This window comes from Meriones unguiculatus, chromosome 5 (genome assembly GCF_030254825.1).
Source record: "Meriones unguiculatus strain TT.TT164.6M chromosome 5, Bangor_MerUng_6.1, whole genome shotgun sequence".
Classification (NCBI taxonomy): domain Eukaryota; kingdom Metazoa; phylum Chordata; class Mammalia; order Rodentia; family Muridae; genus Meriones; species Meriones unguiculatus.
The window spans coordinates 129,426,246-129,454,027 of record NC_083353.1 but is presented as its reverse complement, the minus strand read 5'-3'; the positions used below and the strand labels follow the sequence as shown (position 1 = coordinate 129,454,027).

The window sequence follows — 27,782 nt, the reverse complement described above, 5'->3', positions numbered from 1 at the left end:
GGAGTCTCCTAAGAAGCTTGAGATTATTTGCCATTACAACTTAATGCATTTCTCCCCTGTCCAACATTTAAGACTTGTGCCCCAGTTCACGAGATCCAGGCTCCTCCTTGAGCACACTCAGAGCTGCTCCTCTGAGGTTTGGATGCTTATTCTATCATTTGATAAAGACTAGAAGAAAAGCGTTATTATTCTCTTTTCATCACACTAGTTACAAGTTTTCAACAAGACCAACACCAGCCTATAGAACTAGATTCTTACACATTTATCTAACAAATTTTACTCTTTAAAACATAAGGCAGATGTAGTTTTTAACTCAGCAATGTAACAGCCAGACTTAGTAAAAAAGAAAAGATCTCAGTGAATATTTTTCCATAAAAAAGGGAATAACTATTCAGTGTGTGGAAAGACACATAGTGAAGTCAGAGACACACTCCCAAGCACCAACCCCACAATCCTCCCTTGCTAGAATACTTATCCTTAGGAAGATAGCCAAAGAGCTGGAGAGATGGCTCAGCCGTTAAGAGTCCCAGTGCTCTTCCAGAGGATAAGAATGCAGTTTCCAGCACCCACATGGCAACTCCCAACTACTTGTTACTCCAGTTCCAGAATGTTAAACACCCTCTTCTGGCCTTGAGGGTACTGCACGAGTGTGCCACACACACATACATGCAGGCAAACACTGATGTATGTAAGTAGAAATAAATAACATTTTTAAAAAGATATAAAATAATACTGAAAATACTAAGTATTGATGAAAAATACTAAGTACTGATGAAGATACAGAATAACTGTAAACCTCATTCACTGCAATATGAACGCAAAAGAGTTCAGCCACTGTGAAAAAAAAATGGCGCTTTTAAAGTAAACATGAACTTGTATGACTCATGTTCATATGACTAAGCAAATCCAATATTAGAAACGGGGTAACCCAGAGTAATAAAAACACACACAGACTGGTACTGGAATGTTCATGGCAGGAGCATTCATAACAGCCTGAAAATAGGAAATAAAAATCCAAGTGCCCATCAAGTGGCTAAAGGGATAAACAAATGTGGTGTATTGTGATTTCCCAAGGGAAGGAATCAATGACTCAGCCATAACAAGGCTCACCAAATGTTCAGGGTGCCCCAAACTGAAAGGCACCAGAGGTGCTAAGTGAAAGACACCAAATCTCGCTGCTTTTAGTTTCTTTTAGCTTTGTCCCAGAAATAGTAACCGCAATCGCCTTCACAACTGGCCTTTCCCGAGGGGTAAACTGTGCTCTGTGGCACGCAGAACAACAGTGTTTATCAACATGGCCTGTTGCATGAGGTGGAGTGTGTATTCTGTGCTTCTGTGTGTGGCGGAAGCACTCCGACTTCTTCACCTCACCGTGCTTCCCAGGACTAGTTGGCGAATGAGGCTGAAGCGCTGTCAGATCCTCTCAAGAGAGTCCCCGTAAGTAGAGTGTGAGGCCATCTGTCCAGGAGCCTCCATCTTCTACAGAAAGGGTCTGAGGACAACAGGAGAAGGATTCCAGTAGTCCTGCAGCTGTACTGTGACTCTTGATCCTCAACTTGGCTGGACAGAGATGCTTAAGGGGTCAATTGTGTGCTGCTGTGTCTAGGGAACATTTCCAGAAATGAGAGACCACAGTTGTATTAATGGATTAGCTCTTGAGAGGTGGAAATATGACAGCGTTTTTGGAAAGTAGTGAAAGAGGCAGGAAAGGTAGGGGTGGGGCCTGGTGTGGGAAATCACTTCCAGGGGGCAGAGAGAGCTGTCTCTTTCCCAGACCTCTACCTGCCTCTCTCCTCACTCTCTGCTGCCTGTTCGTTTTGTGTACAGCAGCCTCTCTGCCATGGTCTTCCCCCACTCTGATGCTCTGGTCCCTATGTGAGCTAGCAGCCATGTTCTCCACCCTCTGAATCCTCCAGTCATGGCAAAGCCTTCTCTTTGAGGTTGCTTCCATCATGTCCTCCCCAACCCACTGCATTGTGACAACGAAGATCATTAACACAGGACATTTTAACATGGAGCTGTGAGCACATCCGTAACTCTGATTGTGTGTGTGTGTGTGTGTGTGTGTGTGTGTGTGTGTGTGTAAATTTGCCTTGTTTTGTCCCTATAATGCACATTGACCTGTGCGTCACCATCATCTCAGTTCCCTTCAGAGACTGTGCAAATCTCCAATCTGAAGCTCCCCACTATACAGAATGCTCACACACCCCTCTCCCTCCCCCTGCAAACACTGGCCCCATCTTTGTGTTGGCCATCTCAGCTTTCGTAAGCAGTTCCTATGAGCGGCATCACACGGCCTGTCTTCCATTTCCTCTGCCTTGCCGGCTTGGCAAAGCTGGGGTGCCTCAAAGTTTGCCTGTCGCTACTTGCTGAGTAATATTCCATTCTGTATCTCTGCCACGTTATTACTATTATTGCCATTTACCCTTGAAAAAAGCGGGGTCATTTCCACCTTGGGCCATTGAGACCACCTCTGTTTACAATATGGTTTTATATGTACTTTTTTTTAAAATCCCATTTTCAGGTACTTTGCATAAACGACTGAGACTTCCAAGTCATGCGCTAACTCTGCTCTATCGGTCAGGGAGCTGTTACAGTTTCTGCACTAAGAAAGGACATTTAATATTCCTACCATCAGAGTGCAAGTTTCCGGTGTCCTCACACCATTACCAACAATGTGGTGCTCTACGACTCATGTCAAGCTTTACCTTCTTCTCACTTACGTGTGTGTGTGTGTGTGTGTGTGTGTGTGTGTGTGTGTGTGGAGAGGTGCCATGTGTGAGAGTAACCAGAAGAGAGGTCAGTCCCCACAGTGGAGTCACAGGTTATTCTGAGCCTCATCACGTGGGTGCTGGGAACCACACTCGGATGCTTGGTAAAAACAGCCTGGCTAAGCTGTCTCCCCTCTTCTTGATCTGTAGGATTTTGATGGAGGATCCCAGTGTGTGGGGATTCAGGGTTTCTTGTGCTCTTGAGTTTGTCAGGATGGGAGAGGAGAACATAGTTTATTAGCCAGTCCACAGTGACGTACAAATCATTAGTGTTTTTCCACTCAGCGTGTGACCCTCTACTGGGACTTTCCTGATGCTGTTTCACACACAGTGTACTTAATAAATAAGTGAATGCTGCCAGTGTCATGGAAAGTCCACGCCTAAACTGGAGTTGCTCTGACAATTTTCTGAGGAAACATGACAAATAATAGTACCGAAAGCACATTTCTCCACATCGGAACCTGCTGGCATGTTTTGAAAGATTTTCTCTGGTACATTAGTTTCTCTTTAAACTCCACATTTAAGTTACATTAAGAAGCAGAAATTAAGCCATAAAGATAACACTTATGGAGGCTTGAAATTGCTTTTGGATTTTGTTTCTGTTCACAATGCCACTCCATGTCTTTTCACTTAAAAAGGGGGAAGGAAGGAGAGAAAAAGTAAAACACTGACCTTATCTGTCACCTTTAAGCCAGTGCATCCTTTCAGGTTTAATTTTCACTAGCTAGACAATGCATCACAAATAGTAATAGATAAAAACACTCTCAATTAAAAGTCTCTGTGCTAAATACATAGCAAATGCATGAGGTGTTAATATATACAAGCTCTGTGTATGTATGAGTTATACATGTGCGTATGTGTCTGTCTCTGTGTGTGTGTGCACATAAGTGTGTGTATGTATGTATCAACATCATTTTTAACCACTCATTTTCCATTTTTATGCACATATTTGACCTGGAAGACAGTGTCAGAAATGTTTTATTTCTACGTTAGTTTGAAACCTTAAGCCTGTATATTTGTTTATATTTGATCTTGAATTGAGTAGTACTTACCTGAAGTGATGTTTTGTTAATCACCACAGACCACATGGGATGAAGCTTGATCCTTGTACATGCCTAACCCCTTAGGGAAGAATCAAAACTATCTCATTGCTTCTATTTAAATAAATATTAACAAACTAAAATTTCATTTATATTTACTTTTAACATACTTCCTTTATTCTTCCAAATATTGGTGTCTAGGAGAAATGTCTCTCAGGGAGGAGGACAGGTCTTTGAAGGGCTTTGGGAGATGGCTCAGCATGCTACAGACCAGCCAAATTGCAGCTGAAGCTCTGAAGCTCCGGAGCTGGTCAGCTCACACCCACCTGTAACACTCTCCAGGGAGTCTGACAATCTCTCCTGGGCTCTGTGGGACCTGCATTCACATGTGTATGCCTCCCACATACATATGCCTACACAATTACAAGTAAAATAAAGTTATAAAAGGACTTACATTCACTTCCGAATTCTTTGGTGGCTATAATTATATTAGGCTCATCACTCATTTCATGGGCATTTAAGAGCTCACAGATGGCCTTTAAGAGCCACTGTACCCTACACATAGCATTTAAGAAATCTTGCCCTCACAGAAAGAGTCAGCGATGGTTCCTATGCAGTTTGATACTGAATTTGGAGGAGCTGTGTAGAGAGAAAAAAAATGAAGAAAAGACAGAGGAAGGGTGCTGCCCAGGGCTTACATGTCATGGCCTTCCTAAGATCTGTGTAATCTCACCCCTTTGTCTTCTGATCTATGTCTAAAGTAGAGGAAAGTGGCTTCAAAGCTTCTGTTGCCTTACGATGCTTGGTCTGGGGAAATGCCTGAGTGCAGGGTCCTCTCTGTCTCGTTGCTTCCATCTACATTGTCTAGGAGCACAGTAGAGAGACCGATATGCAAGAGACCTCTACTCATTAATCAGCAATGACATCATTTGACAAAGCTCTGGCCTCTGGGTCCACAGTTTCGGACAACAGTAGAGACCAAGGCAGAGGCCCTGCCCTGGGGGGTTTACTACCCAATGAGAAGGTTTGGGACAAGTCCTGATAGTTATTTTTGCCAGTGCCTGGTATTTCAAATCCAGATAGTCCAGATGGCAACTAGACACCAGGCTGGTGGCCAATGGAAGAAGCTGTGTTGTGGGCAATTTGGGGAAAATATGCTATTAGGGAGAAGTGGCAAGAGCCTCCTATCTTTCACATGAATGTGATAATCCAGGTTAGAATTTAAATTGGTTGTTATTTTGTCAAGCTCCTCTATGATGAGCACTGAAAGATTAGTTTAACATGTCTCAGTAAAGTGAATATCATCATTAGAAGATGGTAAATACGTACTGTATATTACCATGGGAACAAAAGAAACCCAGATCATTCAAAAGGGTTGGACTCTCATTTTACCCAAAAGATCAAGTTAATTAGTGAAGGTAAAAATATCTGTATTTATCCCCTCGCCAGGTCTAGTACAGGGTCACAGGAGCTCAGCAGGAAGATAAAACACCTGCAGGTGACCTGTCAGCCAGGTATTGACCCTGCTTCAGTAAACACACCAGCACATATAGCAAAACGTGCCTCGGTTTGGCTGGCAGGGGTGAGTGCAGTTCCGTAGCTTATGCTGTTGTGTGGAGAGGTTATCCCAGCCTCTACTCTTAGAAAACGTCTGAGGCTGGACATGTAGCTCAGTGGGAGGACACTTGCCTCGGGTGTGCCTAGACCTAGAGTCAATGACTGGCACTGTAGGAAGAGGAGAAAGGGAAGGGAGAAGAGAAGGAAAAAAGAAAAGAAAAGAAAAAGAAAAAAAGGCAAGGAGGGAGCAGAGAGTCAGAGCAGACTGAAGAAAGATGAAGGGAGGGGAAGGAGAGAGTCTGCTCTTTCAAAGAAGTCCAGAATGGTCAGCATTTTGCCTGTCATAATGTGGGATTATGAGATAGCCTTTTGGTCTGATTTACTTTTCCTCCCTCAAAAAAGAAGTGTAATACAGTTTGGCTGTCTCACAATGATTTACTGCTATACCCAAGAATATGATGAACAATTGCATATTATACTTTTAAAATGAAGACTTAAGTATATTATGTTTTGTGCCCCTGTGCTATGACACTCATTTTATTTCCTCCTGATAGTTTGCTCATTCGTGGTATCAGGTCAAATTCTTATAATCAAAACTGTCGCTACTAAATTCTGATGGCGTCACAGCAGGTACTCTTGCCTTGTATTTGTTCTAGTTAATCTTCATACATTACTCTCATTCCCTGGCATCCTCTGGCCAGGATTTTCAGGATAAACTCTCTCACCTGTATTTCAAGAGCATCCATGGAAAAGCAGAGGCGCTTAACCCTGTGCTGTTTGATTCTCAGGGTGTTCACCCAGTCACTGACTTTGCCGTCACTCTCTGTGCCCACTATCCTCAGGGCTCCCTCTACAGCAGGAAGTACATTCCTGGCTTCTTACAGATATGTCAACTGCACACTTAGACTTTGTAGATATCTGCAGAGGAATTTTAATCTAGCAGCATGGCTGCTCTGGAAAGGTATCACATCCAAAGACCTTCTAGGTCTATGTGATCTGGCTGGAACCTAGAAATGCCCTGGATTAGAGTGTGATCTGGCTGGAATACAGGCAAGACCTTAGTACACACTTTTAATCCCAAACAAGGTAGGTAAGGAGCAGGAAGCAGAAGGAAGCAGCCATGTTTGAAAGTGGTGTCTAAAATGCGGAGGAGACAAAGCGGTAAATGGAGAAGAAAGCTTTGACAGACTGGGATATACCCAACTCTCAGGAGAACAGCACAGGAAAGAAAGGCTATTTAAGGGCGTGCGGGGAAAGGCCGTTGAGAGGAGTTGAGTTCAGTCATTTGAGAGTTAGTGGGGAGTCAGTTGAGAGGCAATGCAGTGGAGCTGAGTTCCTGACAGTTCAGTTGGCGGCAGTTCAGTTCGTAGAGTTCAGAGACAATTTTTACTGGGACAGTTTTACAGCGACAGGTTTCAGACAGACAGAACAAGCTAGACACAGGTGGAGACAGAATGAGCCAGAGAATGAGAAAGAGCCAGAAGATTAGAACAGATTGCTAGAGTTAGTTTGAGGCCAAGCAGAGCAATTCAGTTCAGAAGCTAAGAGACGCCGGTTTGAATCAGTCAGCTTGGAGAGGTGTTTGACCCAAAACTGTTGTAGAAAATTGGGTATTAATACTTACTATTAATCCACAAATTAATTATAGCAATTATTTTTAAATTATCTTTAACTGTCATGTCAATAAAAAGCACAGATACCTGTTGGATTTTTAAACCGCTGGTGAAGGACATGTAAATTCCCTCCTTATCTTTTACCTCCCACATCCTCATGCCACCTGCTTTACTTGTTTCTATCTGGGCTACTTCACATTTATAATTCCCGCCAGTACTCGCCCATCTTTTCATCTAGGCTGTATCCCTCCATCACCAATCTTCAGAGCTAACTCCTCCTGGTTCTTCTCGGCATTAATCTATGGGGGTCTCTGCTTCTTATCACCTTTTTTCTCTCTCCTCATTTCTCTCTTCTCCTTCCCTGAATCCTCTGTCCTCCAATCTCAAGAACCTTAACTCCGTCTTCCTCTGCCTCCCCTGCCCAGGTGTAGGCATTTCTTTGCCAAAGAGTGAAAATTTGGAGGCAAAGCTACACAGCATTGTGTGAGGGTTTGCTTGTAGTAAAGTAAGAGTCTCGGGGGCAAGGAATTAATTAAATACAAAGCACCAGGCCATGCTGTGTCACAGAGCAGCTGAGTTGAACCAGCCAGCTAGCGTTCTGAAACAAATAGAAAGTGTGAAGTTACTCAGCAGTAACTCTCCAAGATGACAGTTATGTCAAGTGAATAAAAGATACCTTTTACAGATTTCACCCGTTTGCATTTTTCTTCACAGGGTAAAACGAGGTGTGTGATAGTGACTACTCCTGTGAAGACAGCTACTTTTTTTCTTCTGAACATTAGAAAGGATGAGAGGAAGCATTCACCTACCTAAAAGGCGATAGCTGGAGGCCAGCTCCCACCTTGCTGGTTTAACAAGACTATAGTATTTTAACCCTACAGACCACATTGACTCTTACTTTAAAAATAATGGTGGGAATTTTTAAGACCATTACAAAATTTAACTCCACAGAGCATTAAGAAACTTTAGATGAAAATATTAAATTCTTATTCCTCTTCCCTTCTCTCCTCCTTCAAACTCCAACAAAACATGATTTTTCAGGAAACACTAACAAAATTGGTTATAATCTGCCAATTGATCATCTCCTGCCTTTCTGGCATCCATGGGTTCCTAAGTTTGTTTGCATGTATGAATATGGCCCTCCACACATCTCTGGATTGTGTCTTAACTTGTCCTGCAGACCCTACTTGATTGTGTAATATTTTCAGTTCCTTCAAGGGCCATTGTCACCTTTGCTGAAGCTGTGGACTAAGAACATTTGACTCTTCACTTCAGTTGTAAGCCATCTGACTTTAGGCAACTTTTCCAATTTAAATTAAAAATCATGTCTTCAGATAATTGAACCCTGATAAGCCCCAATTCCATTTCTAAAATGGTAAGAACAAATGCTTGTATGAAGTGAGTAAAGGATGTCTTCCTTCCTTCCTTCCCTCCTTCCTTCCTTCCTTCCTTCCTTCCTTCTTTCTTTCCTTCCTTCCTTCTTTTGCTCTTTTGGAATGTCAAGTATGTGACACCCCCACCTTTCTAATACAGTACAATGTTTGATGGTTTTATTATTTTAACTTTAAATATAAATCCTGTAAATTTTTTTGCAAGTTGCAAACGTACCTATAATGATCACTAATCATTGAATCACCTTTTAGGCATAACTGATAGGGTGATTTAAATGTCTACACACCAAACCATGATACATAGATAGATAGATAGATAGATAGATAGATAGATAGATAGATAACCTTTAAGATATAATGATAAGTCCCTTAAGGGTCAAAACTAAATTGTAAATTATTAAGGTTTTTAAATATTTTGGTATTTGAACATGAACGTCTAAATGTCCCATATCACCTGTATTAATTGGTGAGGCTTCATTTTTATTATATACTACAACTAGAAACATATCACTAACACATGCCTCTAGCACCGATGCAACTCTTTTTAAGGACACAGGAAGAAATGCTAACGAAAGTTACAGAATATTATGTTGTTATGTGGCTAGACTGAAAATTTGTGTATTTTTAAAATTTGTGGAGCCATGTGTTCTATTGAACATGTGTGTAATTTTCTAAGTCAGGCCTGGAAGACACAGTTATACTATAAATAATATCACGAGTGCCTCGAAATGATGGCAGGAATAAAAATGTACTTTTCAAATCCTAGGAAATAATATACAAGTTTTCATCACAATCAGAAGTATATCAGTTCTGATTTAAAAAAAAATAAAGGTAAATTTGGAGATCTTCAGCTAGAAAGCAGATTATTTTTATACTCTTTATATAACCCAAGACTTAGGGATGAAATCTTAAATTTGCAGTAGGTGAAATAAGAAATGTTATTATTATTGCACACACCAATGTGATGCGTGATCAGGGTTGATGACTTCAGTGTGCTTCCATAGGGAGGCTGTTGCTCTCCCTGAGTGTGTCTTAAGTTACTTCGAGCGTAAGTAAGCTATAGTCCTTGTCACCAACTTCACTTTCTTCCTTAAATTTGGGTTGTAGGATCAAAAACTAGAGGCAACGAACGTGCATCTTTCTGTGATCGCTGCGTTTTGTTTTCAGCATGTCATTTACGCTAGGATAGCACTTAGCAGACTATGTTGTGTTTCTGGTACAATTTTCTGTATTGGAATTGTTCTTCCTATAAAATTATCCCATAGTCCTTCTCATTGAGGGCTTCCCCACCTTACCGTCATTGTAGAATCACAGGGTTGTATACTCTCTGTGGACTTCATATAACTATAGAATAGGAAACCAAGACATGCAAAACACACACACACACACACACACACACACACACACTATAAAGACTTAAATGTTTTAAAGAATACTGCACAAAGACTAACGAGGGTTAGCCTCAATGTTTAATGTCAGTGTTTGAATGTGAAGAGCTGTTTTTACATTCAATACTGTATCCTAATATATCATTCTAAAAGTGAAATGTTCCTTTAAATTCGTCAACTATTTGTTGGAGCAGCTTTTGTTATTAGTGTGTGTTTTAGAGAGGTTTTTGGAGATGTGTCTGTTTCTATCATGAAGTGGATTAAGCATCTTGCAAGTGTCTAGTTAATTATCATCAGCATAGGTAGAATGATCACATGTCAGCCCCCCAGTGTCCTCTCCTTCCTTGCTAGGTCAACATGTTTCCCAGTTTCCATACAGTTAATTCACACACACACACACACACACACACACACACAAATGTTCCAGATGCCCAGTTCAGAAAGTCAAAGACTGAACCAATGCAGATAAGAGAATTACTCTGTATGTGAAGCTGGTCCTTTAGTAAACCAAGGTCAAGCATTTATGGGCAAACAGGCTGGGGCCTTGGGCAGGTAATGCTGCATGTTTGCCTTCCTGGCCATCAGAGAGGAGTGTGACGACGCCTTCTGTTCAGAGGTCCTGCGCATACCATCGCCAAGGTCCTGTTTATGTGTTGTCTGCTGTTGCTCTCCTGAGAAGCTCAGTTGTGGGACTGAGGTGACAGCGTCTTCCCTTGATTATCTCGGATGTGACCAGGAATCGGTAGCAGGGCCTGCAGGCCGACTGTGTGCTTCTGAAGGCAGTGTTTGCACTGTGACTGATGTCTCTCTCTGGTAGCAGGGCCTGCAGGCCGACTGTGCTTCTGAGGGCGGTGTTTGCACTGTGACTGATGTCTCTCTCTGTCTTTTCTCCTGTAGCAGTTCTATGCTGCCCAGCTAGCCGCAATGCAGGTTTCTCCAGGAGGGAAGCTCCTAGGCCTACCCCAGGGCAACCCTGGTGCTGCCGTGTCTCCTACCAGCATTCACACAGACAAGAGCACAAACAGCCCACCACCCAAAAGCAAGGTACCCTCTTCAATAAGCTCATCTGTCTCTGCACTTAAGCTTCTGCTGTTCACTCAGTATTTATTGAAGGTCTCGTAGATTCCAGCTACCAGGCTAACTAAGCTCAGGGTATACATGGAGGTAAGGCTGAGAAGGAGTGATAGCTCTATGTGTCAATTTACATTTCTAATAGTTGACTAATTCACTCAATGAACCTGTCAACAGTTATAATGAAAATCTTAAATGGGCATCTTTGAATCAATGAGTTTATAGCCTTAAGGATAGATATCTATAAAACAATCAACTATCCATCTTTATAATCCTATGAATAATAATAAATTTTGTGAAGCCATGTATAAATAAAGTACATTAGGAGTTATCAGGGAGGAGAGATTGGCTTCAGCAAGAAATGCAAACGATTGCCAAGGGATAAACAGCTGAAATAGAAACTTGAGTACGAGTAGAATTGAGACATATGGAGTGTTTCTTAAAAACTATCAATAACTGTTATAATGCAGTGTGGTAATGGCAGAGTTGTAATTTTAGATATGTCACCCATCCACCAAGATTGTCATGGAAAGACATAGAGATAGTAGTAGTATCGGGAGACTATTTAAACCCAGTTCTGGCTTCAGAGCTGTGGAAACATTTCCTAAGAACATGGGGGAAAGCTGGGGGTGGGAAAAGATGAATGCTTCTTAGAGGAGAGCAGAGAGCCTTGTGTGAAAAGCCTTTGTGTGAAAAGTCTTTGTATGTGCAAACTTTACATGTGTGCTATTGTGCGAACACATAAGCTTTCTGTAAAGCAAGCGAGGCTAGCCAAAGAGTGATGTTTTCTGTGATTATTCAGAAAAATAAGAGCAAATATTTAACTTTTGAAAAATATTAGCCAGAAAACTGACACTTTTAATAATTTTTCCATCAAGCATGTTTGTTGTTCAATTATCTAGAAATTTGCTTCTGTCTTATATCTCATGAATGAGGTATGCAAATGTCTTTGGGGAGCAAGGTTGGAACAATCATAAAGGCTGTGAATTGTGTGCATGAATAAAATTAGAAAATATTGAAAGGGAGTTTGGGTTCAGGACATCAGCTCAGGCACTGTAGAACTCCAAGTAACAAACTGTGGAAAAGGGACTATTGGGTCATTTGGGATCCATCTTCCCAGAGTTCCCAGGGCCTTTTCTTTATTGCTAAGGGAAGCAAACATTTGTGCATGACTGTAACCTGACAGCGGAGCCAGGACTGCAGCTGGGGAACACCCTTGCACACTGGGGTACCACAATGTGGGGACATATGCCGCTTTCAAATCACTACTGCTGTTTGGTAGACCTCACATGCCATTAGCTTATTGCCTACGGCCCAACCTGCTCCTCCTTATAATCTTGGACACATGTAAAGCTAAAGCTCAGAAGCAATTATAACAGCTACCAAATCAAATTTAATTCTAAAGTGGTGGTATTATGACAGCTCCTAATGCTAGCAGTTTTAAAGTGTTATATTTACAGATACATTTTAAGCAAAATAAAGATGCGGAGTGGCAGAGTCCTTGCTTTCCACAGATGCCTCTGTGAAGGCTGACTCTGTTTCTCCCCCGTAACAGCACGTTCCATTAGGGAATTCCCAATCAGGATTGTAGACTTTTTAGTTCTGATTAGTGGATTTTTTCCCTTACTTCTGGATGAATTTCTTATCGTTAATATATTCTCAACCACTTTACTTATACAAATAACGAGAAAATGTGCAATAGCAGACAGCCTCTTCCATCTTTGCTTTTGCTTAGTCCCCAGTCATTCATCCATCTGTCCATCCATTAGCAAGCAGGCTGGGCTATTGCCACAATGATCCTTTCGTAGGTAACAATAGCAAATGTCAAAGCCTCTGAAGATCCTCTTTGTTGTGACTGAGAAAAGGCTTAGGGAGCCAAGTGGCTTTATGTACTCACAAACCCATACGAATCCCGCACAAGAGAGAACAATTGTTTAGCAGCACTAAAATTCTCCCACATCTTACAGTTTCGTATGCATCTTTCTACTTCACAAGAGGGAAAAAGTAGATTGTGTTTCAATTACCATGATTTACATAATGTAAACATATATTCTAAAGTTTATCTTTGAAGTGTAATTACTTTGTAAAAGTTTGCCTTCATGAATTTTCTATCACATAAAACTTAAAAACCAATGGGTGCTCCTCTTCCCACCCACAGTTATAGCAACACATAGGAAGATTAAACCAAGAATAACATTTTTCTCTTTCAGTGTCCACAATTTAATACAAATGCGATCCTTGCCCAGTGTCCTCTAGCATGCTTCCTGCCACTACTTTCATTGTTAGGAAGAATTGCAAACTATGCTCATATTGATTTAGTTCCTCAGAAAAGCACAGTGAGTTAAGAGCTCTGTCACTAAGTCGCATCATTTGAATGGTAGCTCCCCAAATTACAAACTAGTAATAAATAAATAGAGTTTACTCTCTTTTAGCTTAGAAATGATGTTTGTGCATAACATGATGAAAATTGTGACTCCAAGGAGCTAATTTATTCATGATCATTCGTTTATTAGCATATTTATGCTTTTAAGCAGTCAGCTATTAGTATCTTGGGAGACATTCTCTCTCTGTCTCTCTGTCTCTTGTGTGTGTGTGTGTGTGTGTGTGTGTGCACGCGTGCTGTTGTTGCCAGTTTCTACGCTTGCCTTACTATCACAAAATAATATAAGAGCTTTGTGCGCACACCTGGTTGGCATCAATGGAGTTGGTGGCTTATGTTGCAAGTGTGTTTACTCTTAGGAGCAGTGGTGTCGCCTGTCAAATGGTGAGGTGACGGATGGATACTGCGCCTACTGATAGCTGTCAGAAGTGAAGGGCGGCATGCTCATGTGTCAGCCACTCTCTTCCTGGACGTGCTGTTGCCTCTGACTCCCAGCTCCAGAGGACACAGCAAAACTTATTTGCAATTTGCAAAGAGAAAAAAAAAAAGAAAAAAACATGGAAGGGGGGATCAAAAGGAGGGGCTCCAAAAGACTGTAAAATTGTGCAGCATGAGTCCTCTGATGCATGCTGTTTTCAATCTGCTGTGTGCCAGTTGGAGGCTTGGGGAGTGCGTGCGCGAGAGAGAAAGGATAATGCTGAGAAATGATAGAGTAGCTGTGACCTCCAAGCTCAGCCTGGAAATCCAAGACATTGATTTCACTTAGCATTCCTGCTGGGAGATCTGGCGGAGTTCAGTTGTAATAAAAGAACAAGATTCTGTTCTAATGGTAATGGCGTATGACAGACGCATCACTTTGTCTGTCCCCAGCTCCAGAGAGAGCAGGATTGGAGAAAGGTCACCTGACCTGCCTGCGGTGTTGTACCAGTGCTGCATGGAGCTTTGAACTGCCGCCTAGGAACATAATTATTTATAATATTAAATGATAAAGAAAGCTTTAGAGGACTCACAGTGCACGTCTGAAACCTGCATGTGGGAATTGCATTTTGTAACGGAGAAAATTCTAGACGCCGTCTGTTCTATTCAAAGTCTGCGTTTGAGAGCGCTGGTTTTCTTGTCCTTGATGTCACTGCTCCTGGGCCGTCCTCATCAGTGCCTGAAGGGGTGTCACTGCTTAATGTTTTAATGCCGTGGCCTAATGACTAGCTTGCCAAATAGATACACATAGATATATTTTCAGTAGCTAATCTGCCAAAGACAATACAGTGGAGAATTAGGACTGTGGGCAAGTTTCAGCACTCCCACAGCACATCGGGTCTTTTCAGAGACGTGGAATCTTACCCAGTCCCTAGGTTTTAGATTCTTCCCTCCAGATTCCCAATTGTCTCTTACATGAGAGGCAAATATGTTTAGCTCCGCATGGACATTCTCTCAGCTTATACACAACTTTGTATTCCATTTTAATGGCTACATGCTGGCAAATAACAAGGAATAGAATTATAAAATCTCCAACTTTTGTGAGAGGGACTCTGCCTTCTCATCTGAAGGAATGTTCAGCATACTGTTGCATGGTATTGGAATTTGAATCTTGCTTGAAATATGCTTGCGTGCCTTAACGAATGTTTAAATGTGTTTACAGTCTCGACGCTGCCACAGAGCAGACTGATGGAGGATGCGTTCCGCATCTCGCTTGTTCGTGCCACACGTTGTTTATTGAAATCACGTTCTGTGTATTCTGTTGTCTTTGGAGATCCCCGCCAGCCTCTCCAACCGAAGAGCCCCTCTCTGTATTAGTTGGGCTAAATGTCTCAGCTTCACATTTTAAGTGTTTTGCTTTTGTTTTTGTTTTTGTTTTTGTTTTTTGTTTTTTGTTTTTTTTTTTCATTGTAAAAGCAATACATCTTGGGGAAATTTGAGGGGCAACTTGTGTGTAGCATTATTGAATGTCTCTCGCGGCTTGATGGAAACGTATGTACCTCCAGCAGCCACCAAGAACAGTTAGCTTTAAAAGCTCATGACAACAGAGAACTCCTGGGAGCTTTTCTTTTAACCTCACCGTGACCCTTGTCACGCAACACCCCACTCCCGCCCCCCACTGCCTCAGTCCAGCCTGTGTCAATGGCAAGAACGTATAGACTGTCCAAATCAATTTTTTGTTCTTTTCAAATCCTTCTGGCAGTGATGTCCCCATTTGCTCAGCAGTAGCACCTGAGAGTTATGACAAGGGAAAGAACTGCTTGTCTGACAAAGCCAGAAATGGCCCAGCCAGCTGACCAGATCCAATCAGCTCCTCTCTGCTGCAATGTCCTTGTAAATATTGCTTTCATTTCCAAGCAAGAGTTAGAGCTTTGTGGGCATCTGATCCACTCTCACAAAAATGAAGTCATCTTTTCTGACTTGGTGGCTGTGCTTGTGTGGGTTGTACCCGTCCTGCCAGTGACTTCTATTAGACACCATTAGTTTTTAATGGTGCCAATCACATACTTTGAAGCTTTCAAGCAGACACCCCATCATATGGTAATCTCCAGGGATGAGCTTGTAGTTTAACACTCTCATGTCTTCATCATCCCTCAAGATGCTTTAATGTTCTGCTGAGAGGGTGGTGTCTTGATTGAAGGCTGCTTACCATACATTTGGAAAATGGCAGCATTTTTAGTGACTCGGGATAGGTTTTTATACTGTGGGAGGAAAAGGAAAGTAGGAATGTGAACTGATGATATCCGGTCCAGTCCTAACCAAGTCTAACCAGCAGTACTCGAGATGTCAAGTTTTTCGATGCTTTTATTTTATTCATTCTCTGTGCTGTGTTTTTGCTTGTTTGCTTGCTTGTGTAGCTTTGGGAGGGATTGTTTGTTTGGTTTTTTGGATTTTGGAATCAAGTAGACAAGGCTGGATTTAAACTTGCTTTGTAGCCCAGACTAACCTTGAACTACAGATCCTCCTGCCAGGACCTCCCAAGTGCTGAGAGTACAAACATGCACTGTCAAGCCCTGCCTGTTTTATTTCTTTTTTTTATTAGAGTTTATTATTTTTACTATAATGGCACAAAACCTCAGGAGATTTCATGAGCTTGAGACAGACCACCGTGGGATTTCTGTGGTGAAACATTGGAACATACTGCTCCGTATGATTATGATTACAGCTACCTGCACCAGCTTTCATACCTTGCTTAGCCACATGAAAATGTTCAAACAGTGATAGCTCTGAAAGTGTCAGTCCAAGTATGGAAGGACCACAGAATTCTCCCGAGGACGTGGCTCTTCTGCTTAGACTCGTGGGTTTCCAGGTCAATCAGTATCTCAGAGCATCAAAACTCCCTATCCAAGGCCAGCATTGGCCTTGGGCTACTGTATCAAGAAGACTTGATTTGATGAAATAGTCTCCAGGGATGAGTGGCTGTGGTTATCACTGCATATCAGTGTCACATAAATCCAGGGATCCATCTTCACATTGTTGGGGCTGGTACTTCTGCATCTTCAACCTTTCCTTCAGCTCCAGAGCAGAATAGTCGTTTAGCATCGGCTGATTAAGACAGCATTGAAATTGGCCGAGTGTTTTATCCACTCTCTGGAAAGTCAATTAAATGCCAGAGCCGCTGGGACCTTACTCTGGAGAGAACGTCGTATTCTGTGGCATGGCTGCTGAACACGCCATCCTTATTCGCTGCTTCAGTGGGACTGAACTATTCTGTGAGCTTCTGAAATACGCTGTGGGTGTGTCACACTTGCATGGGACCCTCCCTTGACAGTCATCCCGTAGAGCTGAGCTGTCAATGTGGCGCTTATGGTTGGCGCTTCATGGTGGGGGGGCAGATTTAGAGCGGACATAGCACCATCACTCTGATTTTAAATTAAGTAGTTTTCTTTCTGTGGTCTCTTGTTACTCAGCCAGAGTATGTGACATGACGTATTAGCATTTAAACCCCAGGCTGAGCCCTGAGCCTCCCTTTTCTGTGTTCAGTCACAGGGACTCTCTCGGCAGCTCAAAACTCAACCATTGGGTTTCTCAGCTCCAGGACCATAAATGTCCAAACATGTCACCTGGCAATATATTCTCAGGATTTGGGAAAGGGATAGTAGCCATGTCTGTGGTGGAAAAACAATACCAGATTATAAAGGAAAGACAGACCAGTCAGAGCTCTGCATTAAATAAAAAGGGAAACAGCCAGGAAGGGTGGAAGTGCTGCCCTTTGCATCCCTCTGGCCTGGGCCCTGATGGTATTCTGATTCGGTTTAGAATGGTTTGAGCCTCAAATATGGCACGGTGACTCATGCCAAATCTTTTCAGTAACACAGACCACAGGAAAGAAAGGCTCTTGGGTATTTTTCTACCTAGAAAGATCCACTGGGAAACATTTTATTGATGACAGTTGACCTGTGACTCTGGCTCACTCCAGAGGAGAGTCTCTGATCGAAAGGAAGCATGTTTAAAGCTATCGAATATATGAAAGGTAGTGTAGTAAAATCCCTAAATTTAGGGAAGGAAAAATGGAGGTGTGTGGAGACCAGGCTCACAGAGCTGAGGCATCCAGTCTTTCTTCTGGCAGGGACAGCGCGCAAAGCCCAGTCGCCTGAGTTTGCTTCTTTTAGGGTGTTCACATATAGTTTCCACTTCTGAAAGCATACCTTAAGGCTGCTGAAATGGTGTTCTGCCCTCCATAATTGATCAGGCCCTCATTAGGAACTTGATAATTGGCCCCTTTTCATCCTATTCAGACAATACAGACAGACTCTTGGAATAGAGAAAGAAGATGTGAAACTTCAGAGTTGATCTCTTTTTCAGTTTTGGTACTCGCTGCTTAGACACCCGCTTTCATAAAACAGGAACACTTCCGTGGCCTTTCTCCCAGACAAGCACCTACGCAGAAGTTCAGCACTAAATTGGCAGCCAGCTGATAGTGTTTAGGTTACTGGAAAACAGTGTACACGCATATGCAATTGTTAGATTTTTATCTGAACTGTCCCCTTGAAAGAACAAAGATTACTATTAATGCTTTCAAATGTCACATAGCAGAGAACAAACATAAATTAATATGGTCATTAAACAGAGGTAGTGTGGCACTCAAACAATAGAAATGGAACTCTCCAAGTGTAAGGCAGACACTTGAAAAACTCATTCATATTCAGACGCCTTGTTGGGAAACATGGCACCTTAGTTAGGAAGAAGTACAAAGGACACAGAGAAGGTGTTTTAGTTCAACGCTCACCCACCCAGGCACAAGGCCTTTCACCTCCTGGCCGGGACTCCTGGAATGACAGAGAACCATTACCCCATAAAGCAGAAGTGTCTTAATCAGAATGACTCCATCACCACAATGCTGCTTCTTCAGTAGACCCTAGCCAGCTTTCTGGGATTTTCTCTTTTCTGCTTAATGAGAGACAAGTGGGATCATTTGCAAGTGACATGAATTTTGACCCAACTTGATCTGGGTCAAGCAAGGGGGAAAGTACTCACTCACATTAAGCAAATGAACCATCTGCTTATTCTCTGTCAGGGGCCCTGGGAGTGCCATGTGGAGGTGGTTTGTATTGCTCATCCATGTTCTTGTGGTTGTCTCCAAAGTACTCCCTCTTCAGTGCTCCTCAGCCCAGCCTGCTTGCATACGTCAGCCACTCATTGATCCCTCACATATCACGTGACACCTGTGGTCTTCCACATTTGGCTCCAGACAACAGAACCACCGCTGCTAATAAAGCACTTCGTTCTCTTAAGATATTGCAGTTTGGTGGGGAAAGACAGAATAGAAAGCACTGAGCAAGTCAGTGGGTCATTACGGTCTCAGAGCAAGAAGACATGGTCAGAAGCAGTGCCTGGGGAAGGGAGAGGGGACCTCGTGAAGAGTTTGGGAGAGGGTGACACCTATCAGACTGGCATTAAAAGGAGGAAGAATTTGGCAGTGGAGGAGCAGTCATCACGCAGACTCTGTGTCTGAAGGGGTCTGAATGTAAGGGTCAGAGGAAAGGCTTGAAGGACTGCAGGCCTGGAAACAGGAAGGACAGTGGTTTAAAATTAGGTTGGCCCCCGAAGGGAGGAGCAGTCCTGTTAGGCCACAGAGGAGGGCTTTGCAGCCAGTCCTGAAGATACCTGATAAAACAGGATCAGATGAATGGGGAGGAGGTCCCCCCTATCAGTGGACTTGGAAAGGGGCACGGTGGAGATGAGGGAGGGAGGGAGGGAGGGACTGGGAGGGAATGAGGGATCAGGACATGGCTGGGATACAGAGTTAATAAAATGTAACTGATATAAAAAAAAATAAAATAAAATTAGGTTGGGAAAAGCAAAAGACTACCCCTAGCTAGGCTAGGGCATAGTGCTGACTAGCCTGAACTCAGCAGGTAGACCAGGAAGGCTGTGAACGGACAGTTGTTCTGGTCTTGGGCCCTCTGGAGAACAGAGATTGCAGATACTTTGATTGGGGAAAGGTTTTGAATGACATTCTGAGCACGTTTCCTTCTTTGTTATTTTGTTTTTGAGAATTTCATACATACAATGTGCATTTGTGTATCGATATCATTCCCATCCCTCCCTCTTACCCTCCAGCTTCTCTTATGGTCCCCCATTCCCTCTCATATTCATGAATACTTATTTATCATTATTATACACACACATGTTTAAACACACACACACAAAACCCTGCTGAGAAAGCGGGAGCATGTGGAATGTGTTATCACTGTGCAGTTCTTGTTTAGGCAGCCATATTGTTGAAGTTTCATGGATGTGGCTTCCGTGTGACATCCAGAAGTCTCTGTCTTCAGCATATATCTCAGACCTCTGGCTCTGACCGTCCTTCTGTCTCCTCTTCTGTGATGTTCCCTTTGATGAGAGGTGGCACACTTGGTATTTGTCACAGTCCTCATCAAACTGACACAATTATGTAGACATTGTTTGCCTTTCTTGGGGTAGTCTCAGAAAACTTTGTGCCCTGGGCAAAATTACTTTTTTATTTTAAGCTCCTAGGCCAATGAATTAATGTTTGAATCAGCTCTACAAGACGTCCTTAGGATCACTTTGGAATGTGAATACTACTGACAGGCATCGCCACTGGAGGGACTAGACAATTTGATTTGACAGATCCGTGTTGATTGACACATCATTGTCCCTTAGAGTTGTAGGAGCTGAAGACAGGCAGTGTAGCTGATCTTCACAGGAAGGCCCGCAGTGCCTGTGTGACAAGGACACAGAGCAGCCATCATGCATGCAGCTTATGAAGGGGCAGGGTCACTTTATCAAGATGCTTTGTTGCCAATATTTCCAATTAAAATGTAATGGGTGGCGGGATGGCCACCTCTAGGAAGCGCGACACAGGGTGTTCTTCAGCAGCAGTTACTCAATACCAGTGTGAACCTAGTGTCAACTTCCACACAGTCAGCATGAAAGGAAACCACCGCCACCCGCAGCAAAACCTCCTCGCCGCCAGGTGCCATGGTGAAACTCGGGTAGTGCTAGCACCTGTTTGAAGAGGAAAGATGATAGTATCAAGGCCGGCTCAGCTACAGCATGCAGTCCAGCGTAAACAAGGGCCGGATGTAGCTCACTGCTGGGGCACTGAGCTACTGAACGCGAGGCAAGGCTCCGAGTGCGCTGTTCTCACTGGAAGAAACGTGACTGCTGCATATTAGTGTATACTAGAGTTTAGGAGTGCCTTTGTGTGGTGGCAGCCTGCAGCGATGGCTCGGCAGCCAAGAGCATGCGCTGTTCTTACAGAGCGCCTGAGTTCACGTTCAAAATCAAAATTGACCTCAAAGGAAATTTTACTTTAGATAGATAAATGGATATATAGTAGATCAATGTTATAGATGCTGATAATGACATATATTAATTATATGGCCTTTGGATAAGTGAAAATTAGGTAACAACATATTATGTCTATCAACACTATATATATGTGTGTGTGTGTATATATATATATATATATATATATACATATATATTTTTTTTAATTTGGCATTTATCCAAAGTTTTATAACTTTATAACTTTAGTATGATTTCAATAATACCCATGAAGTATTGTTAAAGACTTTTCGGTATCCATTTAAAAATCAATAAGAGACTGAAGATACGGTTCAGTGGTTAAGAGTAGGGGCTGTTCTTATAGAGGATCTGGTTTCTAGGCCCGAGGGATTTAAGACCCTGTTGTGGCCTCTGTGGCACAATCACATACTTGCACATATCTACACACATATTGGCAGCACATGCATAGACATAAGTGCAGGCATTCACACACAGACACACGTAACGTAAAAGTAAACAAATCTTAAGTCACAAACGTACATAAAGCAATTTCCATAAAGTTTGTATAAAGTATCTATGTAAAAAAGTAAATTTTGTGGTCAGGAATTAATGCTTTGATTTATTTAATCATGTACTTTACGAGCATGAAAACATATCAATGTATTCTTTAATCATATTGCACTCCATGGTGTGAATTCTTTTCAGGTATACCTGTTTTCATATCCACCCCTGAACTTACACTGTGGAAGTGGCGCTGGCTGTACAGAGCTAGTTTAAGGAGACATAAAATCGTTTTAACTTTTGACACAGAGTCACTGTGTGTCCCTGCCTGACTTGGAACTCTCTTTGCAGACCTGGCCAGCCTCAAGCTCACAGAAACCTGCAGTCCCCAACCCCCCAAGTGCTGGTATAGGCCTCACCATAGACACAGAGAACATCTTTTTCCAGAGCCTGAAAACTTGCGACAGCGTAGTTTTGGATCACTTTATGCCATTTTTCACTATTGCTACTACGAATGGAAGGATACAGTTATTCCTAATTTTCTTTACATATATACATATAGTTATATATGTCTGCACGCACAGATATATATGCATATTCACACAAAAACACACATATGTATATGAATATATATATTCACACATACACACACACACACACACACACACACACACACACACACACATACACACACTGGAAAATTTATGCCTGGCTTAGCATCAAATGTGGAGAACAAAAATGATGTCCCTACCAGATCCACACTGAGGAGTTTGAAAGGTCAAAGTTGGTATCTGAGGGTTTCTAATGTCTGAGACCTGGGCACACTGACCTTGCACATGGGTAACTCCCGGGTACCTGAGACTGACGGGAAGAATGTGCCCTTTTAAGTAATTTATTTATTATTATTATTTTTTTGCCTGTTATGCTCTTTTATTTTGTTTATATATTTTTGATGAATATAATTACATTATTCCTCTTTTCCTTTTCTTTTTTGTGTTTTTTTTATTTTTATTAGTTATACTTTATCCACCCTGCAATCCCCCGTAAGCCCCTCTCTCCTCCCCTCCCAGTCCCACCCTCCCTCTCCCCCTTTCAAGCATGCCCCTCCCCAAGTCCACCAATAGGGAAGGCCCTCCTTTCCTTCCCTCTGATCCAGTCTACCAGATCACATCAGGAGTGGCCTCATTGTCATCCTCCGTGGCCCAGTAAGGCTGCCCTTCCCTCAAGGGGAGGGGATCAAAGAGCAGGCCAACCAGACTGTGCCAGAAGCAGTCCCTCCTCCCATCACCATGTAACCCACTTAGACACTAAACTGCCATGGACCACATCTGCACAGGGGCCCCAGGCCATCTCTATGCCTGGTACTTGGTTGGGGTATGAGTCTCTGGGATTGGGCCTCACTGGTTATGCCACCTCCCTTGAGAGCCACAGTACGTAAAAATACAACATAATTTTCTTCAGCCTTGGGAGTTACTTTGCCAACTATGTACCCAGCAGATAAAGAAATTGTCTTACAATTCTGTTTCTTTCTTAATTTCATTTTTCTTTTTTTTTTAGGGGAAAAAGATGAGATTTTTCTGTTATCTAGATATTAATATAAAAGTTAATTTTTAAAGTTATGTACTATCAAAACAACAAGAAAATTTGTGATCAGTTAACGAGATACAAACTTTCTTCCATTCAAATTAGTTGCTATTTCCAAATATATACAATAATATCATGTTCTCATAAAAATCACAAACTCTGTTTGGCCCCAGTTCAGATGCAACGTATCAAGAAGTATGTTTCCAGTGCTTGGACAATACTGGAAAACTGCACTTAAATGGCCTTTGCCAGAACCAAGGGACCTTAGTTTTTTTTTTAGTCTATTTTATAATTTGAGTTTTTCTGTTGTAGAGCTTTGATGACTTTTGTGGATATTTCATAAATAGAGGAAAAAAGAGCAGAAATAGAATGGATGAAATGTTACAAAATATCTTTCTCTTGTGGTATTTTATTTCCAGCAGCACTTAAAATAACAGGAGAAGAAATGCTGTTGTGAAGTGTTTTAAAAAGCATTGTGACAGCGACAGGAATGTCCATAAATAGGCACCGATTTGTGTTTTCCATCGTTCACTGTGCAAGGCTTTGGAGGATCAGAGTTTCATTTTAAGCCAGCGGGAACCCAGCACTGAGCTCAGCTCTGTGTGTATAAGGGCAAGACAAGAATTTTGGGTCAAATGATGGAATGTTTTGGTGCCAATTTTCATATAGATTGTGCTACCACTTACCTAATATTGATGATTCTGATTCAGTCATGAGAAAGCAGCCAGGTAATTGGGTTTGGTGCATTTTGGTTGTCATTTTACATGAGAATTCAGAGATTTGTGCCAAACTAGAAAGCTGATCTGATACATCCAGGAGACCAATTTACACACTTGGAATGAAATCGAAAGAGAAAGACCTAAGTCAGGGCTGGAGAGAGGGCTCAGGGTTTAAAAGACCACTGGACGCTCTTCCACAGGGCACGGGTTCCATTCCCAGAACCAACTTAGCAGCTTACAACAGTTTCCAGTCTGCCCAGGGGATCTGATGCCGTCTTCTGACCTCTATACACACTAGGCACACACATGGAGCACAGACTTTCTTGCAGACGAAACACCCAAACAAATAAAGCAAAAATAAAATATCAAAAATAAATAAAAAGCAAGTAACCCATAAGACAGAGCAGATAGCTTGTACTTCACTCATTTTAAGTGGCGGGGCCTTAGTATGATCCCAATAAACATTTCCTGGAGTAAATTTTATATTAAAACAATCCAGTAATTGCAATATCTTAACCATTAGTTAGCATATGTGTGGCTTAAGTGTTAACCACATCAGTCTTTGAAAAGTTGCATTTGCTAGTACAACCTGATTTAAGAGAAAATGTCCTTATGGGGATTCTTTCTAAATCAATAACGTGGCTTTTAGCTATTCAAATGTGAACTTTCTGGCCTTTGCATAACCGTATCATTTTCTAGCGTTGGAGGCCATTGAGAATTTGATTGGACAAAGGGAAATATTAAAGTATTTTACAAAAATATGCTTTCAAATGTTGCTGAGTCCGAATTAAAGCACACAGGTCTGCTTAGGGCAGGCTGTTAACAGCACGGGACTTGTTTAAAATGAGATGGCTTCTGGTGGGAGAGGGAGGGGTGCAGTACCTCCTGTGAGAGGAACTGTCAATCTGCTCCAAGCAACAAACTTGGAGTTTTCCTGGAAGGAGCAATATGTTTCTCCCGGGCTTATATACTTTTTAAAACAATAGAAGGCGGCATTTGTCATAGATGTGGCTTCGAGCGCTGCTTTCGGGAGATGTGCGATGACCTACTGGACAGCAGAGTGAAGAAGGCCTGATAACCACACCTCTGCAGAGGGTAATAGGGAAACACAAGAACACCCACAATTAAAATGCCATGCTCTGAGTGCCGCTCCATAAGGCATGGGCGCAGTGAGGAAAGCTGCTAACTGGGGGAGTGGGGAAGGAGGCCCAGAGGAGGAGGGGAAAACAAGATAGCAAAGAAATGACTTGAGGACAACATAGGGGCCACAGAGAACAAGCTGCCTTCTCTCTTGATTGTGACGAATGACGCGTGACTGACAGTGACATCTCTCTAGAACTCTGAGTGAACTTACAATTGAGACTACAAGGATAGTGTCCAGAAGAGGTGCTGGTACCTCCCCACGGCGCTCTGTGAACCAGCCCCTTTCCTCGGTCCCCAATCTCATCACAAGCCTTTCTCACAGTGCTCCGCATGTGCCACTTTTTCATTTCGCTGTTCTTTTCTTTAGCTTTGCTCATTCCCCACTACTCCTCCTTACAGTGCTTCTGTCTTCTTCCTTCCACGGTTCCCTCACATCTGTGGAATACGATCTGCCCCAAACACTGCTTCTAGAAAAACTGGGTTAGCTCATTGTGAGTGACCTCCCTGCATGTAGGCTGACACTTTCCACAGCAGCTTGGCTCTTGTAAGACATTACCATCCTCAGTACCCTCATGTGAGTCTAAGTCCCTCAAGGGTAGGGATTTTATGTCCCTATTAAGCAGAATACTTAACTGTGCTTCTGTACTGCTGCTTTAAAAGAAAAAAAAATAGTAAGTGATGTGAGCTCAGTGGTTTGGATGTTTTGGTGTCAGCATGAGGACCAGGGTTGAGATTCTTTGCATATCTGTATAACCTCAGCACTGGAAGGATTGCCAGACACACAGAATCCTGGAATGAATGAACTCCAAGTCCAAAAGTAAGATAGAGAAACGATTAATGACTACATCTCAGTGTCTAATTCAGGCCCCAACACTTACCTGCATGGGTGGTAAGTGTGCCCATTACTGTGTCCGGATATCTGTGCATACACACACACAGGCACATACTCTATAATGATGTCATTGTAACTGATATATAAAAATCTTTCATGTTATTCAGCCTGGAAAATATATCATTCTTCTAATGGTTGAGCTGTGAAAAATTAAACATAAGGCAGTACAGCTGAGTTCAGTACACATTAATTATTTTAATTGACTATTTCTTAAATGAATATCCAATACATCAGTCTCGCCATGTCTCGCCTCCCATGACAAGCCTAAGTAGAACAGACACATGAGAATCGTTCTCAGAGAGCACTTGGACAAAGCCAAGATCATTACAATTAAAATCAGACTCTTACCTGATACTCACTTCTCAGATTTTTATTTGCACTTGGATTTGGATTTTCTTTGGCCTGTTTCCTGGGTTTATGATACTTTAACAGAATACATGATACCCCAAAGCCTCTTCAATATCTTGAGAAAAAATACTTTGTCTCCAGAATATTCATTAAAAACTGCCCTTAACTGGCATTCTGCATGAATAGCTGGTGCCCAAGGAATTCCTTAAAAACATTGGTTCCTCCTGACACTGCCACAAAGGAGGAGAAGGCCTTACTAATTGCATTGAGACTGACACTAAGATGAAGGCGTTGCCAGGTCCAACTCACTGTCAATTGACCTTGGCATCAGCCTGGAATGGACCTGTGGTCTAACCAGTAAGTGTCACTCTGGTCCTAGTAACCAAAGAAGATCTGTGTCATTGTAGACTGACATGTGTTTTATGTAGAAACAAAATATGGTACAGTAATAATAATAACAACAATTACTAATAAGTCTTGACTGGAGAAGAAGCTTGGGGTGTTCCTTGAAGGAGAGCTGAGTCTGGTTCTTAGAACCCACACTGAGCAGCCTACTTCAGCTCCATGGGATTCGGTACCTCTATTGGCATTGGCAAGCATCTACACGTATGCACACACACACTGAAAAACAAATATTAAAAAGTAAGCCCATTAAAATAATGACGTTTGGAACTTTTACAGTGTTTATTTGAACCATTTCTATATGGTTCAATTTTAGGTATGTGAATGTGTTTGGAACTTTAACCAGTTCGATTGCTTCATAATTAGACAAATGAATAAATATCTTACAAGGGTCCATAACCGTGTTAGCCAAATTGAGATTATGTTCTCTTTTACATGGTTGTAGTATTATCTTCAAAGTAAGTCAAAACACTGCATGATTTAAATTGTTAGGGCTTGTGTTGTCCTTACTGTTTTCAAAAGACTGATCAGCAAGCTGCTACTTCTTACGAAGGTTTGTTTCTTGGAAGTAGACAGCTGCAGAATCCTAAACTCAGTGTCTGGAAAGCAGAGCTGTTGATCACAGGCTCTGGGAAACCAGAATAAATAAAAGCATGCTCTGAGGCTTTGCAGCTTGTAAACTATAGGAGGGAAAGGGGCCAAGGTTGTGGGGACTGGCATCCCACAGCGGTACAGGGGTTCGCTTGACATGTTGAAGGGATGATACCTATTGGTGGTCAGGAAATACAATGAATAGTAGCTACAAATCAGCAACTAAGCCAGACAGCTATATAATTAAAACAAATTTAAAAGTTTATGAGTACTTGACATATAAAACGATTATGTAACAGTAAATGATTATGTAACAGTACATTGGGCTGTATCGCTTTACTTCTTGGAATCTAGCTTTCCCCATAACAAAACTGAATAGAAAACTCTTCTAATTTCCTCTGGATAAGAAAGAAATCAGGTAAAAGTACACTGTTAAATTTATGTTTTTATCTATATTCTAATATGTTGGTTGTAAAAGGAAGAGAAAAAACACTTTAAGTTAGTCATAGTTGGAAAATAAGTACTTCTGATGAATGTATTGGGGAAGAAAGAGCAATTTTTAGCAGTTTAGTGTTCCTTGTTGGGTTCTGTTTCGTGCTGTCTTCTTGGTGCCTGGGATTGAGCTCAGGGTTCCACAAACACGTAGTGTGTAGGACACAG

The 27,782-nt window shown here is 42.0% G+C and overlaps 1 protein-coding gene across 11 annotated transcripts in view; it reads left to right on the top strand.

Moving 5' to 3' along the window:
* Positions 1 to 27,782, top strand: part of Sox5 (SRY-box transcription factor 5) — a 915,630-nt gene that overhangs the window by 836,712 nt on the left and 51,136 nt on the right. For 9 of the 11 annotated variants that reach the window (XM_060384462.1, XM_060384461.1, XM_060384460.1 and 6 more), the window contains one exon: positions 10,658 to 10,804. The exons of the other annotated variants lie outside the window; for them this stretch is intronic. In XM_060384462.1, the coding sequence (XP_060240445.1) occupies positions 10,658 to 10,804 (147 nt within the window). The remainder of the gene's footprint in view (positions 1 to 10,657; positions 10,805 to 27,782) is intronic. 11 annotated transcript variants of the gene reach the window in all.